The 17,865-nt window shown below is 54.9% G+C and overlaps 1 protein-coding gene across 1 annotated transcript in view; it reads left to right on the top strand.

Annotated features, from left to right (window-relative positions):
• ZAN (zonadhesin) overlaps positions 1 to 17,865 on the top strand; it is a 34,727-nt gene continuing 16,862 nt past the window's right edge. The window contains 22 exon segments of the mRNA XM_068967557.1: positions 1 to 49; positions 1,344 to 1,400; positions 1,733 to 1,879; positions 2,058 to 2,329; positions 2,494 to 2,581; positions 3,608 to 3,760; positions 5,622 to 5,786; positions 6,060 to 6,151; positions 6,673 to 6,751; positions 6,842 to 6,988; positions 7,528 to 7,799; positions 8,089 to 8,173; positions 9,085 to 10,080; positions 10,807 to 10,991; positions 13,339 to 13,480; positions 13,641 to 13,757; positions 14,251 to 14,375; positions 14,526 to 14,671; positions 15,443 to 15,586; positions 15,945 to 16,052; positions 16,156 to 16,325; positions 17,362 to 17,564. Coding sequence (XP_068823658.1) covers positions 1 to 49; positions 1,344 to 1,400; positions 1,733 to 1,879; positions 2,058 to 2,329; positions 2,494 to 2,581; positions 3,608 to 3,760; positions 5,622 to 5,786; positions 6,060 to 6,151; positions 6,673 to 6,751; positions 6,842 to 6,988; positions 7,528 to 7,799; positions 8,089 to 8,173; positions 9,085 to 10,080; positions 10,807 to 10,991; positions 13,339 to 13,480; positions 13,641 to 13,757; positions 14,251 to 14,375; positions 14,526 to 14,671; positions 15,443 to 15,586; positions 15,945 to 16,052; positions 16,156 to 16,325; positions 17,362 to 17,564 — 3,942 coding nt within the window.

Consider the following 17,865-nt stretch of genomic DNA (forward strand, 5'->3'; position numbering starts at 1 on the left):
ATGGCTCCTCCAGTCTGGACTCTGGTGCTGCTGCTGGGGGCTGCCTGGGGCCAGGGCCACACGCCGGCCCCCGCCTGGTAAGCTGGGCTGGGGGGGGGGCATTGGGGGTGCCTCTGAGGAAGAGAGCGAGGGGCAAAGCTGGAAAGGACAAGCGGGCTGGTAATGAACGGTGTGGCCCCGGGGAGGAAGGAGGGCCCCCCTGATGGGTGTTCGGAGGCTCGGAACAGAAGTGGGCGGGGCCCTGCAGCCCACTGAGCCTGGACCTGGGGGATGTGAGCCACTGAGCAGAAGCGGGACAGAGGTGAAGTGTGAGGGGACAGGGAGGAGGTGCAGAGCTCGGGAGACAGGTCTGGGGGTGGCAGGGGAGGACAGAGAGGGTGGGTTCTCAGAAAATGAACAAAACCCAGGGCAGAGCCAGTGGACAGAGACACAGCAAGTAGGAAGAAGCAACAAATGAGGGGTGGCTTGGTGTCCTGGAGCTTGTTTGAGAGGATATTTTTAACATTGATCGGTTTGGCTGTGTCGGGTCCTAGCTGTGGCACTCGGGATTTTCATCGCGTCATGCGGGCTCAGGCACTGTGGCACGTGGGCTTCGTTGTTGCCGCACGCAGGCGTCGGTGCCACACCCAGGCATAGTTGCCCCACGGAGGCATGGTTGCAAGCAGGGATCGAACCCTAGGCCCCTGCATTGGAAGGCAGATTCTTAACCACTAAACCACCAGGGAAGTCCCATGTTTGAAGGGATATGAACAAGCAGGACTTGAACTACTAAAACAGCTGTTCTACGTGGCCCACGCCACCTGGGGAAAGGCCACTGGCTTCTCTGTGGAATCTGTAAGATGTCACTGGTCTGTGTGTTCAGTCAGGGCAGGACCGTCCCCACCACCCATCTGGCAGCAACACCAGACCCATAGGGTCCCTACTCCGTGGAGAAAACTTGGGCAACAAACAGCACAGGAAAACCTCGACCTGAAAGAAAGAGATGCCTTAGATGTAAACTCTCAGGTGCTGTGTGAGAATTCCCGCACAGAGAAACTGGCTCTTCTCATGTTAGAGAACCACGCGTGACACCCGGGGCACAGGGGGTAGAGGGAGCCAGAGGGGACGTGAGGAACTTGGAGGGGAGATGCTTTTTAGGAGACAGATGACAAGGTGAGGAGGCTGTGAGTGACCTTTGTGAAAACACTCAAGTAAGTGTGTGTTCCCTGCATACACGCTGATACGATATGGATAAAAAGAAAGGAACAAATTTCCAGAAAGCTCACGGTCGTGGAGGCTTAGCAGTTCTTGGTAATGACAAGAACTACATTTTTTCCCCTCTCTCTCTCTTTCCAAATCAACACCAAGGAAAGAGAAGCCTCCAGACTGGAAGCCCCTTGCTCGCAGCTCACGGGAGAACTGTGAGTTGAAACCTGGGACTGCTCGGACCTCCTGTCCCTCCCAGGGGCGGCCACCCCAGGTGCCCTCAGCCCTGTGTTGACATGAACATGTAATAAATATGTGAAGGGCAACCCTCAGAGGATGGAGAGTGGAGGGATCCAGGGAGGAGCAGAGAACAAACCTTGCCTGAAAGGCTCATATACAGATGAACAACAGCACGGAGAGGAGGCTGCCTAGACAAGCCTGCCTGCCTGGGACCTCAGTTTGCCACCCCCGACCTAGACATCCTGCCCACCCCCGCACACACCACCGGGTTTGGCTCTGCACGCAGGCTCCCCTCTCCTCTCCCCAGCCATTCTCACCCAGTGTGATTTTGAGGATGACTCCAGACCCCTCTGTGATTGGAGCCAAGCGACTAAAGACGATGGAGACTGGACTCGAGAAAGCAGGCCCTCCTTCGCCAGCGGCACTGCCCCTCCCGGGGGGTACCCCAGTGGAGGTGAGGAGGCTGAAGGTTTAGGGAGGCAGCTGGAAGGTGGACATGGGCAGGTCTGGGTGCAGGGAGCCGGCCAGAAGTAGGTGCTAGGGCTCTGGGAAGGGGCTGGGGGGGCAGCCCTTGGTGGGGGTGGGGTGGGGGGTGGGCAAGGCTTCACTGTTCAGGGCTCTGCCTCCCCCAGAGGGCTACTACCTGCACATGGACTCCAGCGCCTTCCACCCGGGCGGGGTGGCCCGCCTGCGAAGCCCCCCCATATGGGAGCAGGGCCCCCTCTGCGTGCGCTTCACCTACTACATGTTTGGGCTGTCGTGGGGCGCCCAACTCAAGCTGTGGCTGGCCTCAGGCACCAAGGGCAAGCACCCCAACCTGCTGTGGAAACACGTGAACACGCAAAGCCCCTCCTGGATCCCCACCGCCGTCACGGTGCCTCTGGGGCTCGTCCTGCCCAGCCGGGTGAGGCTGCAGGCAGAGTCTGGGGTCCCCGTGGGAATCTGGGTGTTGGGCAGGGAGTCCAGGAGGGGGCACGGGGGTGGGGGAGCTTCTCAATTCAGGCAGGAAAGAGGGAGCCCAAGGCAAAGAGGCTCACGGGGCGGGTGGCCCCCTCCTCCCTCCCACAGCTGACATTCGAAGGCGTGTGGGGCAGCACGACTTATCTGGACATCGCTCTGGACGCTATCTCCATCCATCGGGGCTCCTGCAATCGAGGTAAGCCCACGCCCCGCTCCTCTCTCTCCTCACCCTTTGCGCACGTGCCCAGGTGGCAGGACTCGCTCAGGGACCGTGACCCTGGCTTCTCCCAGACTTAGGGCGACTTGCTTCCATCTACCTCCACACCCCACACCTGATTCCTGAAGCTGCCACGTCTGAAGACAGGTTCTCCTGAAACACATAACTGGGGCGACACCTGTCCTAAAGTGACCGGCCTTTCTGGTTTGCCTGGGGCTGTGCCTGTGTTAGCACCAAAAGTCCTGCATCCCAGGAAACCCTCAGTCTCTGACAAACATGGGTGTCTGGTCGACCTGGCTGTAATTAATACCCCAGATCCGTTCAGAATTGGCCCTCTAAGCTCATGTTTGAGATTCGAGGGGACTAAATTCAAAGGAAAGAATATTCCAGAAGGTGCACGCGAGGAGCTAACACTTACTGAGCACAGACACTGTGCCAGATGCTCCTGCACGTGATGCAACTTACAACAGGCCGGTGCTCTTGCTACCAGCTTATTGATGGGGAAACTGAGGCCTGGACGACTTAAGTAACCTGTGACGGGAACACAGCTGCTGGGGAGCGGGACCGAATCTGCCTGGCAAGCCGGCAGTGGTAACATCAGGACCCAGGTTGGGACTCAGGAATCTGACTCCAGACTGAGGCAATCTTTTCTCTCTCTCTCTTTTTCTTTTTTAATTTTTATTTTATATGGGAGTATTGGACTTCCCAGGTGGCACTAGTGGTAAAGAACCTACCTGCCAATGCAGGAGATTTCAGAGATGGAGGTTCGATCCCTGGGTCGGGAAGATCCCCTGGAGGAGGGCATGGCAACCCACTCCAGTGTTCATGTCTGAAGAATCCCATGGACAGAGGAGCCTGGTGGGCTACAGTCCACAGAGTTGCAGAGTCAGACACGACTGAAGGGACTGAGCATGCGCGCGCACACATGGGGGTGTAGCTGATTCGTGATGTTGCGTCTGAGGCGTACTTTTCTGAACTGCCTCCTTCCTCCTTTCTTTCCCTCAGTCTGCTTGATGCAGACATGCAGCTTTGACACTCTAAAAGACCTCTGCGGCTGGAGCTGGATCTCGACGGCCTCTGGGGCCAAGTGGGTCCAGAAGAAGGGGCCAACGGGGGTGCTGGACGTTGGGCCTGAGGGAGACTTCTCTAGCCCTGGGGGTGAGTAATGGCCACGCTTCTGTCCTCTGACTTTCTGAGCTTCTAGAGATCTCTGCAGGCATTTGCAATGCTTGCCTGACCACACTACAGTAACTCCCTTGGGATGGAGTTACCTCCAACCTCCATCAGCTTAAGTTACAGGGCAGAAAGCAAACTCTAAGTGCCCAGACAGCTCTCCCCCATTGCTACCCACAAAGCTCTACCCGGCAGAGCTCCACCCTCTCCTCACCTCTTTTCCCCGTCACCCTTCCTTCTTCATTCATCCAACAAACATTTATTGAGCACCTACGTTGCACCAGGTACTGTCCCACACCAGAGGGTGGTTGTGGGAGGAGATGGGGGGACAGTTCCTGAAACAATGAAGAAGTAAATTATACAGTCATAAGATGACCTGTGCTGTCAGGGGGAAAAAAATTGAACAAATAAGGGGATTGGGAGCAGGGTAGGCTGGGATATAAGTTTTAAATAGGGTGGTCAGAGGAAGTCTCACAGAGGTCACGTTTGACCACAGACTTTTAGGAGGTGAGGGAGAGGGGCATGAAATTATTGAGGGAAAGAACATTCTAAGCAAAGGGGCCAGGCTTGCAAAGACCCTGATGGGACAGTGGATTAGGGGGTGGGTGTTGAAGCACAGCAAGGAGCCACATGCCTGGGATGGAGAAGATGAGCCCAGATGGGTCCTCGGAGGTTCAGACCGCTTGGAGCCTTGAAGGCCATTGTCAGGACTGACTGTGGCTTTCATTCTACACGGATGCGGGAGCCGTTGCAGGACCAGGGGAGTGGCCTGCTCTGACTTACATTTAAAAGGATCACCAGCTTGGTTTTGTACTGGAATCCACTGAAGGGACGGGGCAAGGGCAGAGTCCATTCTTCTCCAGCCTTCCCTCTGATCCCCTCGTCTGATCTTTTCTGCTGCCTGAGGTTTGCCTTCTAGAAAGACTTGGAGAAAACCCCACCTCACCTGCATACTAAGACCGTGAAGAGCAGGGCCAGCCCATCTCTACATCTCCCTCAGCATTTAGCACTATACCTTATGCCCAGCAGTTTCAGCAAATGTTATTGGGGTTCCCTTCGGTGTTTTCTCTCCTCCTTTTTCCATCTTGCTTCCTTATGTTTTCCCATCGTTCTTCCCTTCTTCTTCTCCGCTTCTCAGACGTCCCAGTATCAACGCTTGTTGCTTTCTTTCACCCTTTTACCGCTTCCCTCCTCCTTCCCTCTTGGCTCCTTCCTTTTCTCAGGCCCGCTTCCTGCCGTTCTCTCCATTTCAGCCTTCTTCTCTCCTCTGCAAAGCCCACCTTTCTCGGGGGCTCCCTGGGCCAAGCATGCTCTCCAGGTAGAAGTCCTTGGGTGTTGTGACACATACCTCCTTAATCCACACCCCTCCGTGGCACCCTCCTCCTGCAGCCCAGCTTCCAGGCTACCTACCAGTTATATCACGGAGCGAGGTCCAGGCTGATTGGCTGCCTGAGCTGGTGGGCTGGTGGGGGTGTGGCTGGGTGAGGACATCCCTGCCAGTCAGCATCATACCCGCACTCTCACCATGCTGTGTGAGTCACTTATATCCAGTGGCTCAAGACCAGGAAGGGGATGTGACTCTGAGGGGACCTCAAGCATCAGAATCCAAAGGAAGAGTCTCTGACTGTTGCTTCTGACAAGATGCCGCGTTTCCTGCGTCCTCATCTCGACCTGCCAAGCATTTCTGGAAGAATCCAAGGCCTCAGCCATTCGTGTGATGGGTGTAGGCTCACCTCGGTGCTGGCTTATCCTTGGCAGCTGTTAAAGCTCCCCAGGGCCAGGCTCCCTGCCCCTGCAGCCCCTAGCCCTGGGTCACTCTCCACTTTACTGATCTTTTCCTCCCCAGATGGCTATTACATGCTCCTGGACCCCAAGAATGCAAAAGCAAGTCAGAAATCTGTCCTCCTAAGCCCCCTGATCCAGTCCTCCGGCTGCCTGAGTCTCTCCTTTCACTACGTCCTCCGGGGCCGGTCCCCCGGCGCAGGCTTCACGGCCTACGCATCTGTCTTGGGTGAGAAAGGCAGTGTCATGGGATTCTCACTGTCCTGAGGCTCTTTTCCCAGGGTTGGGTTGACGAGGAAATGGGGGGCATCCTCCAGGGTCTGGGGAAATCTGGGATACCGGCAAGATGATTCGGTAGGGTGGAATTTGGGAGTGGGGAAGGCACGGGCTTCTGGAAAAATAGATTTTAAAAAACCAGGAGAGTGAGAGAAAAGGATGTGCTGAGAACCTACTCCAGGTATTCCCTCGGCTACTCATCCTTCTTGGGTTCCTTCCATCATAGGCAGCATCCGGAAACACACCATCTTCTCAGGACAACCTGGACCCAACTGGCAGCCTGTCTCTGTCAATTACACAGGCCAGGGACAGATTCAGGTATAGAGCAGTGAGGGGTCAGGTCTCCTTTCATGGGAGGCTTGCTCAATACTGACATGGATTGAGAGTCTGGGCCCTGGAAGCTGGGTGGCTGGGTCCCTGTATAGAGTAAAACCAGATGGAGGGGGCTGAGCTTTTAGGCAGGGCTTCCCTGGAAGCTCAGCTGGTAAAGAATCGGCCTGCCGTGCAGGAGAGCCCAGTTCGATTCCTGGGTTGAGAAGATCCCCTGGAGAAGGGATAGGCTACCCACTCCAGTATTCTTGGGCTTCCCTGTTGGTTCAGATAGTAAAGAATCCACCTGTAATGCAGGAGACCTGGGTTCAGTCCCTGGGTTGGGAAGATCCCCTGGAGGAGAGCATGGCAACTCACTCCAGTATTCTTGCCTGAGGAATCCCTATAGACAGATGAGCCTGGCAAGCTACAGCCTGTGGGGTCGCAGAGCTGGACACGACTGAGCGACTAGGGACACAGAGCGTTTACGCTGTTTTCTCACTCCCGGCCCCTTCTCCCTCTCTCTTCAGTTCACCTTGGTGGGCGTGTTTGCCAAGATCCCAGAGCCAGCGGTGGCTGTGGATGCAATCAGCATTGCTCCCTGTGGGGGTGAGAGGGGCTCGGAGAACGGGGGTAGGGGTTGAGGGGGAACAGAGAGCATGGCACAGATTTCTCGGACCTCCCATTCTGATCCCCCAGAGAGCTTTCCTCAGTGCGACTTTGAAGACAAGGACCACCCCTTCTGTGACTGGGTCCAGGTATTACAGGATGGTGGACGCTGGACCCAGGGAAGTGCAAATACGCTCATCCATGGCACAGGTCCCTTCGGAATTTCCCTCAGTGGAGGTGAGGAGATGGAGGCGCCCTCAAGGCAATGAGTTCCTGAATCTGCTCACAGCTAGTGGGCGGCTGGTGTGACTGACACCAGATGTAGGTGGTGAGAATCAACCATGGGGTGTTTACTGGAAAGCAGTCATGGGGCCAGAGCTCTGGAGGCGATGGAGGTAGAATGAGTTGAGGATTATTATGCTCTGGGTTCACTTGAAAACCTCCTAAAAAATCCAGGCATCCCATTTCTCATTGAGCCCAAGGCCTCAAAATCCACTGTTATTTTCGGTCAAGGCATTTACTGATGCAGCCAGTACAGGAATCTGGGCTGCTGGTTTGGTTTTCCCTTTCTTTGTGATCCTGCCTTCTTCCAGTGAGACGTCTACAAACAGTAGGAATCAAAGGAAAACAACAAACAAACAAAAACGCCCGCTGCGACGTGGGGAGTGTGGGTGTTTGCGTCTCACCCCTATTTGGAAAGCAAGGTGCCGCTCAGGAAAGCACAGGCCTTATCTGGTGGCAGCTTCTCACCTTGTCCGTTCCCTTCTTATGCCCAGAAAGTCACTTCGTCTACCTTGAGGCTGACAAGTTCTCCCAGGAAGGCCAGTCTTACAAACTGGTGAGCCGGCCCTTCTGCGCCCCAGGTGCCATCTGTGTGGCATTCTCCTACCACATGGATGGCCGCGGAAAGGGCACGAAGCTCAGGCTTCTGCTGGGGAGCCCTGCGGGCAGCCCCCCAAGTTCTCTCTGGGAACGAGTTGGGTCTCAGGGCCCTGACTGGCTGAACGATTCCATGGCCATCCCTTCGGGACATCAACAACCTATGCAGGTGAGAGACAGGGAGAGTCACCGGATGGGGCTGGAGAGGGGGTGAACGGCTGGGGTCCGGGAGCGCCCCAGGACTGTGAGGATGGATCTCTGGAGGAAGGGCGGAGCAGAGGATACTGTGTTCCCCACCAGGCTCTCCAGCCCCTGGGAAGGCCAGGGCCCACATTGCGCTGTTGAGGCTAGAATAAGGCGACATCTTGGTGGGAGACAAACCCTCTGCCAGAGAGTCGCCGCCTTGCCAGGCCTTCACTTCTAATTTTCTCTTGCTTTTTTCTCCCTTGGACATTCAGCTGATGTTTGAGGTCGAGAGGGGCTCCCACGCTGCCTTCGTCGTTGCTTTGGGTTTCATCTTCATCAGTCAGGGGACCTGTCGAGGTAAGACAGGATCCCAGGCCCCGGAAAAGGGGCCACGCTCTAGGATGAGCAGCACTCGGGCCTCTCTGCACACGCTGTTCACAGCTTACTGATCAGACACTTATGAATGCGGCCTCTGTCACCTGAACGTTACTGACTGGAGATGTTTCAATATTCACTTACATAACAAATTGCTGGCCACAGGCATTCAGTTCTGCAAACACCAACACTGCCCCCCCCAACCCCCCCACCCCCGCTACCCTTTCAATAATGTGTTAAAATGCAAGTCCTCTTTTGTGTGCTGGTGGCTCAGCTGGTAAAGAATCCACCTGCAATGCAGGAGACCCAGGTTCAATCCCTGAGTCAGGAAGATCCCTTGGAGAAGGGATAGGCTACCCACTGCACTATTCTTGCCTGAAAAATTCCATGGATGGAGGAGCCTTGTGAGCTACAGTCCACGGGGTCGCAAAGAGTCAGACACAACTGAGCGACTAATACTTTTGTGTCCAAGGCCTCACAAAGCTTTGTCTTCTGTGTCCTGCCCACCTGTACCTTCCTGGCCTCATTGGAATGCTTGCTTGAATGAATGTGACTTTGGTGCCATGGATTTCGGTGGTTGGACCCCTTACCTAGTGAGTGGTGAGCCTGAAGGGAAGGCTGACATCCCATTCGCTTTGTTTCCCGAACCCAGCGCAAGAGCAGACATATATTAGGGGCAGTTTTTGTTGAGTGTTGAGTGAGTGGAGATTGGGTTGGGATTAGAAGAAGTGCGACAAAGTTACCCACTCCAATTAGATGGGGGTCAAGATGGGGGTGGTGTGATATTGACTAAACTCCAGGAATTTTTTTCTTTACAGGACCTGCATCTACAGTGCTCCCTCCCAAACCTCTAGGTCCCCCTACTGGCCCTTCTGAAACCCCTGCCCACACAGAAAAACCTGTGACCCCTGAAGAAACATCTACCACCTCCAGTGAAATATCCCCTGTCCCCACAGAAAAACCTGTGGTTCCCGCAGAAAAGCTGACTGTTCCCACAGAAAGACCTACAGTTCCCCCAGAAAAGCCCACCATCCTCCCTGAAGGACCCACCTTCCTTCCTGAAGGGCCCACCATCCCCACAGAAAAGACCACCATTCCCACTGGAAAAACAACCATCCCCACAGAAAAAGTCACTGTCCCCACAGAAAAGACTACCGTTCCCACTGAAAAAACAACCATCTCCACAGAAAAAACCACCATTCCCACTGAAAAGACCACCATTCCCACAGAAAAAACCACTGTCCCCACTGAAAAAACAACCATCTCCACAGAAAAAACCACCATTCCCACTGAAAAAACCACCATTCCCACAGAAAAAACCACTGTCCCCACCAAAAAGACCACCATTCTCACTGAAAAAACAACCGTCTCCACAGAAGAAACCACTGTCCCCACTGAAAAGACCACCATTCCCACTGAAAAAACAATGATCTCCACAGAAAAAACCACTGTCCCCACTGAAAAGACCCCCATTTCCACAGAAAAAACCACTGTCCCCACCAAAAAGACCACCATTCCCACTGAAAAAACCACTGTCCCCACCAAAAAGACCACCATTCCCACTGAAAAAACAACCATCTCCACAGAAAAAACCACTGTGCCCACTGAAAAGACCACCATTCCCACAGAAAAAAACACTGTCCCCACCGAAAAGTCTACCATTCCCACTAAAAAGACCACTATTCCCACAGAAAAAAACACTGTCCCCACCAAAAAGACCACCATCCCCACAGAAAAGCCCACTGTCCCCACTGAAAGGCCCACAACTCCCATGACACCCCACCCCAGCCCAGCTCTTGTACCCACTCAGCTGACAGTCTTCACGATGCCAAGTACCTCCATGACCCCTGTGACTCCGGCCACCACTACAACCCCGAGACCTACTCCCGGTATGTGGTGAAGCCTCGGACAAAGAGCTGGAAGTCAGAGACAGTGGTGAGGAGAGAGGGCTGGGGAAACGCATGCTGTGGAAAAGTGCAGTCTCAGAGGGAAGAGGAGCCAATCGTGGTGACTTTAGAAAGAAAGATGAGGACCGCCTTGAGAAGGATGCTGAGGGCGGGGTGGGGGTGGGTGGGCTGGGGTGGGGGATGCTGGGGGGGTTGTTGGGAACCAATCCCTGGACTTACTAGTGCTTCTTTTACTGAGGTATAATTCACTGCCGTCAAAGTTCATCCTTTAAGGTGTATGATTTGGTGGTTTTAGTGTGTTCATAAAATTGTGCAACCACCCTCCCTTTTCCATTTCAGGACATTTTGCATCACCTCGAAAAGAAAGCCCATATCCATCAGTAGGCATTCCCTGTCCCCCCACCCCTCAGCCCCTGACCACCACAAACCTGCTTTCTGTCTCTATGGATTTGCCTGTTCTGGACAATTCATACACTGGGGATCATGTCATAGGTGGTCTTTTGTGACTGGCTTCTTTTTCTCAGCATGTGTTGTTGTCAGGATTGTGGTTTATCCAGGTTGTGGTTTGTGTCAGGACTTCCTTCCTTGGAATGGCTGAGTAACATGGGCCTACTTCCTTGAGAAGAATGGTGGCCAGGTGGGGGGTTGCCGAGTAGAGGGGAGACAGGAGAAAAGCTGGAGGTTTAATGGAGGCTGGTTTCCCCTCAGCCATGTGCCCCCCGAATGCCCACTATGAACACTGTGCCTGCCCAGCGTCCTGCCAGAGCCCCAAGCCCACCTGTGGTCTCCTTTGCAAGCCTGGCTGTGTCTGCAATTCAGGCTTTCTGTTCCACGACTCCCGCTGCATCAATGCCTCTTCCTGCGATTGCTTCTACAATGAAAATTACTACAAGGTGAGACCTGAGGCTGTCCAGTTCCCCAGAGGGGGACTGTGAGCCGAACCCCTGGAGTCTGGTGCCACCTGCTCCTCAGATGGCATAAATTTGGACCCACAGGACATTCTCAAGGGGTCAGCTCTTGGGCAGTGATGACCTGGTGCTGGAGTCTTTCATTCATAGTTCCCCAGCCAGGGGTTGAACCCTCAACCCTTGCAGTGAAGGCGCAGAGGCTTAACCACTGGACTGCCAGGGAGGTCTCGCGGCGTGTGGTTTTCGGTGGTCACTCTGTTCACACAATAAATATTTGTTAAGCGGTCACTTTGGCCCAGCCTGACTCTAGGCTGTGAGGAAGATCCTGCCGTCCTGAGGCCCTGTCCTCGGTGCTCCTGGAAGCTTTGAAATTTTTGTATTTCTCCATCCTGTACAGGCAGCCATGTTGCACTAGACCCTAGAACAGCCAGGCATTGCAGGGCCCTTCTCTCCATCCTGAGGAAAGTCAGGGGTCCCTGTGTGTACAGAGAGCCCCGGACACTGAGTACATTCAGGCATTTTCAGGGCAGAATGAAGCATTCCAGAACCTTCTTCCAAAGGACCTTGCAGGGAATTCCCTGGTTGTCTAGTGGTTAGAACTCAGCACTTTCACTGACAGGGCCCTGGGTTCAATCCCTCAGTGGGGAACTAAGCTCTCAAAAGCTGAGAGATGTAGCCAAAACAAAACAAACAAGCAAGGAATTTGCAGATAGGATCTGTCAAAGGAGAGGTGATACTAGTCTTGTCTCTCCTTATTGATTGCCCCCGGGTGCCTCCAGAGTTTCTGGAGGCTGCCGACCAGTGCTGTCCAGAAGGGCCAGATTCAAGCCTCATATGGCACTTATGTGTCATGATAGCCACCTTAAAAAAAAGTATGGGACTTCCCTCACGATCCAGTGGTTAAGACCTCACCTTCCAATGCAAGAGGATGCGGTTCAATCCCTGGTCAGGAAGCTAAGATCCCACAAGCCTTGGGGCCAAAAAAAAACCAAAGCAAAACATAAAAAAGGAATATTGTAACAAATTCAGTAAAGACTTTAAAAATGGTCCACATCAAAAAAAAATCTTGAAAAAAAACAAAGGTACAAGGAAACAGGTTAAATTAACTCCAATCATCTACCTATTTCAAAAGGTAATTAATAGTTATTAATGAGATTGTTTATGACTTTTTTTTCCCAATGAAGTCTTCAAAATCCAATGTGTATTTCACACTTAGAGCCATGTCAGTCTGCACCAGCTACATTTGAAGAGCTCAGTGGCCAGACGTGGGCTGTTGGCCATTATATTAAACCGAGCCGCTGAGAGTCAGGCTGATCTGAGTTGCAACCTGGCTCCGGCACTTGCTTGCTGAGTGACCCTGGGCAAGGTTCTCTCTTGATCTCTTCAAATCTGTTTCCATATCTATAAAACGTGCACAGTAAGATTTTTTACCTCATACGGTTGCTGTGAAGATGAAATTAGGTCCCGACACAGACCAGTTTCTTAAATGTTAATTATTATTGTTAGCAATTTATGATAAATATAGTCAACCTATTAAATAAAAGTGCAGTCAGCTATTCACTGTTGAATAGTACATCTTCTCAGCTCTGGTGTTCTTCCCATGGAGCATCAGAGTTCCTGCTTGTCTCCTTGAGGGTGACTTCCTCCTCCAGCCCTCTTAACCTGTCTCCCAGGTGTCCCTGGTCAGTGTTGGGATTAGCTTCAGCAGTAGCTGGGATAGAACCATCTGCTGATGTCAGAACCATCAGCGCCAGGCGTCTCTTCCCTCTGCCCCGGGAAACACATATGGATTTATGTTCACTTATAAATTCAATAAACGTAGTTGGGTACCTTCAACCCTCTTGGCATTGGGGTCACCATGAATAGCACAGGTTCACATTCTGGGGGAGAAGGAAGTATTCATTAAATGAGAACTCTTTGCCAGGCACTGTGGTATGTGTTGGGGCTGAGATAGCGAGTAAAGAAAGACACAGTCCCTTGTAGGGGAGCTTATCAAATAATCACAAAAATTAATGTAAAAGTGTGGTTGTGTTAAGTCCTAGGAAGGAGAAGTACCCACAGCTAGTCGGGGTGGTCTGGAAGGTCTTCCTGAGAAGATAGCAACCCTTGCGCTGAACTCTGCTGGTTGTATGGGAATGGTTTAGATGGGGGGAAGGGAGACAGGCTCCAACACAGCATGTGCAAAGGGCCTGGGGCGAGCAGGAATCTCTGCTAGGCAATGGGGAGAGGAGTCTGAACAAGGCGAGGTCTGCAGGAGGAGGGGATGAGACCATGGGATGAAACAGTCTTCCCGGGACTGGTACCCTTGTGACCCCAGCCCCCCTGCTCTCAGACAGGGACAGAGTGGTTCAGCCCCAACTGCACAGAACGTTGCCGCTGCCAGCCCGGCAGTCAGATAGAGTGCCAGCCCTACAAGTGCGGGACCCACACAGTGTGCCAACTGAAGCATGGCCAGTACAGATGCCACCCCTATGGTGAGACCCCTCATGCTCTCCCCGCCTGTCCCCGTGGGTGTGACACCGGGGTCCCCATCCCTTCCTTGGCCAGGGGAGCTGGGACCACTAGGTGGGTGAGGTGGCCATGGCGCCTGGCCTGGTAACCCAGCTTCACACGTCCCCCGTGTCCCCTCGGCAGGCACTGCCACCTGCTTCGTCTATGGAGACCCTCATTACTTCACCTTTGACGGGAGGTACTTTAACTTCAGGGGCAAGTGCACCTACCTCTTGGCCCAACCCTGTGGCAACTCGACAGGTAGGACCCTGGAGCTGCCTCCCCTCCCCGTCCCCACGGCCTGGCCCTGGAGTCTGAGGTCGGGAGAGCTGGGCCTGGGAGCGCATGGGCCAGTGGGGAAGGGCCAGAGCTGATGATGGGGCAAGATGGGAGAGGACCGACTGTAGAGCGAGGGATGACACGTCCATCTGCAAAGCAGGACTTTCTCAGGACCAGACCGTGGGGAGAAGGCAGGTTAAGACTCCTCTCGGCATCAGTTGCTTCCTGGGCCTGCTTGGCCTGAGGGCGTGCCTGGCAGCAGACACCCCCGTCGGCTGGGGTGGGGACGGCTTCTCGGGCACGCAGTCCCAAGCTGTTCTGGACGATGCCCCACTCCCGCTGGGGTCCTGCCTCCCCTCTGGCTTTATCCCCACAGGGTCGGGTGGGGTTGCCCCCCTCTGTGGGCGCTCAGAAATATTTCTGGAATGAGCGAGCCCCCTGGCGTTCTCCCCTGACCCCTACTCTCCCGGCCTAGAGCCGTTCTTCAGGGTGACGGTGAAGAATGAGGAGCGAGGACTGGAGGGCGTGTCCTGCCTGAGCAAGGTCTCTGTGACTCTGTCGGAGACCACCATCACCCTGCTCAAGGGCAGACACACGCTGGTAAGGCCTCATCCGCCCAGCTCCCCCAGAGCGTTCCATGTGGAGCGGGAGAGGTCACGAGCATGGCGTGGGGCGTGGGAGTCAGCTGGCTCCTCCTTGATCCCCGGATCTGTCTCTCCTCTCCCCCCTTGGCCCTCCCCCACCTTCCAGGTTGGGGGTCAGCGAGTCACCCTCCCGGCCATACCTTCTGGAGGCGTCTTCTTGACTCCAAGCGGGCGGTTTGTGCAGCTGCAGACGGCGTTTGGTCTGCGGGTGAGATGGGATGGTGACCAGCAGCTGTATGTGCGTGTACCCAGGTGAGGGCGCGACCCAGCGAGGCGGCTGCCACTCCTCCCACTCTGCCCCTCCCTCCCTCTCAGGGACTCTCCCATCCCCCTTCCCCTGCCATCCTGGGCGCTCATTCTCAGTCATGGGTAGGAAACACCTAGCTCCACCAGCAGGCCTCCCTTTGGTTGCGGAGGGGGAGGAAATGCTTTCAGGGCCGTGGGATAATAGCAGGATATATACACAAGGCTTCGGGAATGTTCTAGAAGGAGTTGCTAATGAGCCATGGGAGCTTTCAAAACAGTGGTCTCTTGACTGCAGTCTTCACGGATGAGTAGATCCCCAGATGGCCAAACAAGGGAAAGAAAGACTTGACAGAAATACTGGAGGCTTCCCTGGTGGTCCAGCTGTTAAGACTTTGTGCTTCCAATGCATGGGGCACAGGTTCGATCCCTGGTTGGGGGGCTAAGATCCTGTATGCTTCATGGTACAGGCAAAAAATAAAAAAAAAATTTTTTTAAGTAAAAAAAGAAATAGTAAACAGTAATTCCAAGGGGAAAAGTGGAATGTCTTAGGGCCAGCGAGGAGTTTGCCGTGACTGGAAGAGGGGGTGTGAGCAGAAGAATGGGAGGGCTGGAGACGTGAAGGCAGCTTAAGGGCGAGAGCTGGAGGTCGTGGTGCACCTGGTGCCTGGTGTGGAGCCCTGGTTCCCTGTCTGCACCTCTGCCCGTGGCCTCCCGCGACCCCTGCCCCTCTGTGGTCCCTCAGATGATGGAGACCGTTACTCTCCACGAACCCCGCAGCACCTACTCCAGCAAACTCTGCGGTTTCTGTGGCAACTATGATGGCGACAGTAGCAACGACAACCAGAAGCCGGATGGCAAACCAGCACGAGATGAGAAAGAGCTGGGCAACAGCTGGCAGACCTCGGAGGACGAGGACCAGGCGTGAGGACCTCCCTGCCCCCCCACTCCACCCTCCTGCTCCTTTGCCCCTTCGAGGAACCAAGAACCCTGGCCGGCATCACTCCTGGTCTGCGCTTTCTGTATGCCCCCACGTCTGGCTTTCTCCTGGATATGGTTCCCTACGAAATTCACTGCCACCACGCTTACCCCACCCTCCCCACCTGCGGTCCCCAGGCGATTCTGAGCAGCCCCGCCTCCTGCTGGCGGGCCCCGTTTTCCCACCTCTTGGCGTTCAGATGTTGTCCACTAGGGGGCGTCGAGAGCGGGGAGACTGCCCGGGCCCGGAGGGGATAGAGGCGAGCCTCGGTCCTTAGGGCTTGTGCGGGTGAGTCTCTTCCAGGTGCCAGGAGAACCAGGCATCTCTCCCATCTTGCGATACTGGCTTGAAGAACACAATGTCGAGGCCGGAGTACTGCGGACGGCTCGTGGTCGCTTACGGAGCCTTTCAGTACGTAGTGGGGAGGAACAGGAGGGCCCGTGCCCGGGCCCATCAAAATGGGAGGAACGAGGTTCTGTCCTCTCATCCCTTCTGACCTGACCTCTCTCCCTAGGGCCTGCCTGCCTCACCTCAAGGTCGCTTCCTTCTTCGACAACTGCCTGCTTGACATGTGCAACTTCCAGGGGCTGCAGCAGATACTGTGTACCCACATGTCAGCCTTGACTGAGACCTGCCAGGAAGCCGGATACGCAGTGAAGCCCTGGAGGGGACCCCAGTTTTGCCGTGAGTCGTGCGAAGATGCCGGGCCCCTTTCTTCACACTCACACGTCAGAGGGCTGGTGGCTTCTGAGAATGGTGGCACAGGCTGGGAGCTGTGGGGGCAGCACCTGGTGGAACTCCTTCATCCCTACACAAGGACCAGGAAATCCGCAGTCGGAAACCTCCCCTGAGAAAATCACACGGTCACCTGCACACTCAGGAAGGCTTCCCGGGGTTTCCTCCCAGCTGTGGATTTTCCAGGCAGTATTTTTACTCTAGGGCTGCCCTGGTGGCTCAAACGGTAAAGAGTCCGCCTGCAGTGCAGGAGACCCGGATTTGATCCCTGGGTCTGGAAGATCCCCTGGAGAAGGGAATGGCAACCCACTCCAGTATTCTTGCCTGGAGATTCCCATGGATGGATGAGCCTGGTGGGCTACAGTCCATGCGGTCACAAAGAGTCAGACACGACTTAACGACTCAACAACAACAGCATTTCCACCCTGGGTTCAGTTTGATTTTGTTACATCTGATGTGAGCCCTGAGTACACGCTGACCTTTTTATTTCTGTTAAAGTCTTAATTAAAGTTCTTTGGGAAAAAGATTTTTTAGAGAGAAAAAGAAAGCCTTCCCAATGACCTGAGGGTATGGGTGTGAGAGCAATGCACATGTGTGTGAATGCACACCAGGTGGAGCAATGTACACGTAAAATGCAGACTGCTGGGTGGGAGGGCGCCCCACAGCTCCCAGTCCTGGCCCAGCTCTCTGGGGGGCCTGCTTGAGCGCCTCGCTGGGGCCACATGGGTTCTGACTGGCTCCCCTGGGGCAGAGCTCCTGAGGCTCCTGGTGGGTCTGCTCCCGTGGTTCTGCCTCTTGGCACCTCCCTGCAGGGCCCCCTCCAGGCCCAGGGCGTGGAGGCTGAGTTCCTTGGTGGTTTCTCCCAGTTCCTCTCTTCTGGAGACCGGGCTGAAGCCTCTGGCCATGGGCCTTCCGAGCTCCAGGCTGGAAACTACCTCTTTCCTCTTCTCCCGACCCTGCCTCACCTGTGCCCCCCCTCCACCAGCGCTGGCCTGCCCACCCAACAGCAGATACACCCTGTGTGCCAAGCTGTGCCCTGACACCTGCCATTCCACGTTCTCGGGCATGGCCTGCCAGAACCGCTGCGTGGAGGGCTGTGAGTGCAACCCGGGCTTCGTCCTCAGCGGGCTCCAGTGTGTCCCCCAGTCCGAGTGTGGCTGCCTCGACCCCACGGCCGGCTACTTCAAGGTGAGCCGCCGGGGCTGGGCCGCTCTCAGTGCTGCAGCCAGAAGGCACTTGTGCGGGTTCTGAAGTCTCTGACCAGCTCGTGGGCAGGAGACTGGGGGTGGGGGGAGTGGTAGGAGGAGGGCTTAGGTCTAATTCCCCTTTTTCCTTCTTCAATTCCAGTACTTTTCACCAGAGTCAGCCCAGGCCCCAGCAAAACCTGGGACCCCCGGTTCTCTCCCTTCCTGTCTCCCCTGCCTGTCACTTCCCTGAGTCACTTCTCTTGTTTCTCATCCCCTGAAGGCTCAGGCATGTCTGCGTCTCA

The sequence above is a fragment of the Capricornis sumatraensis genome, chromosome 3 (assembly GCF_032405125.1).
Source record: "Capricornis sumatraensis isolate serow.1 chromosome 3, serow.2, whole genome shotgun sequence".
In the NCBI taxonomy this organism is placed as follows: Eukaryota; Metazoa; Chordata; class Mammalia; order Artiodactyla; family Bovidae; genus Capricornis; species Capricornis sumatraensis.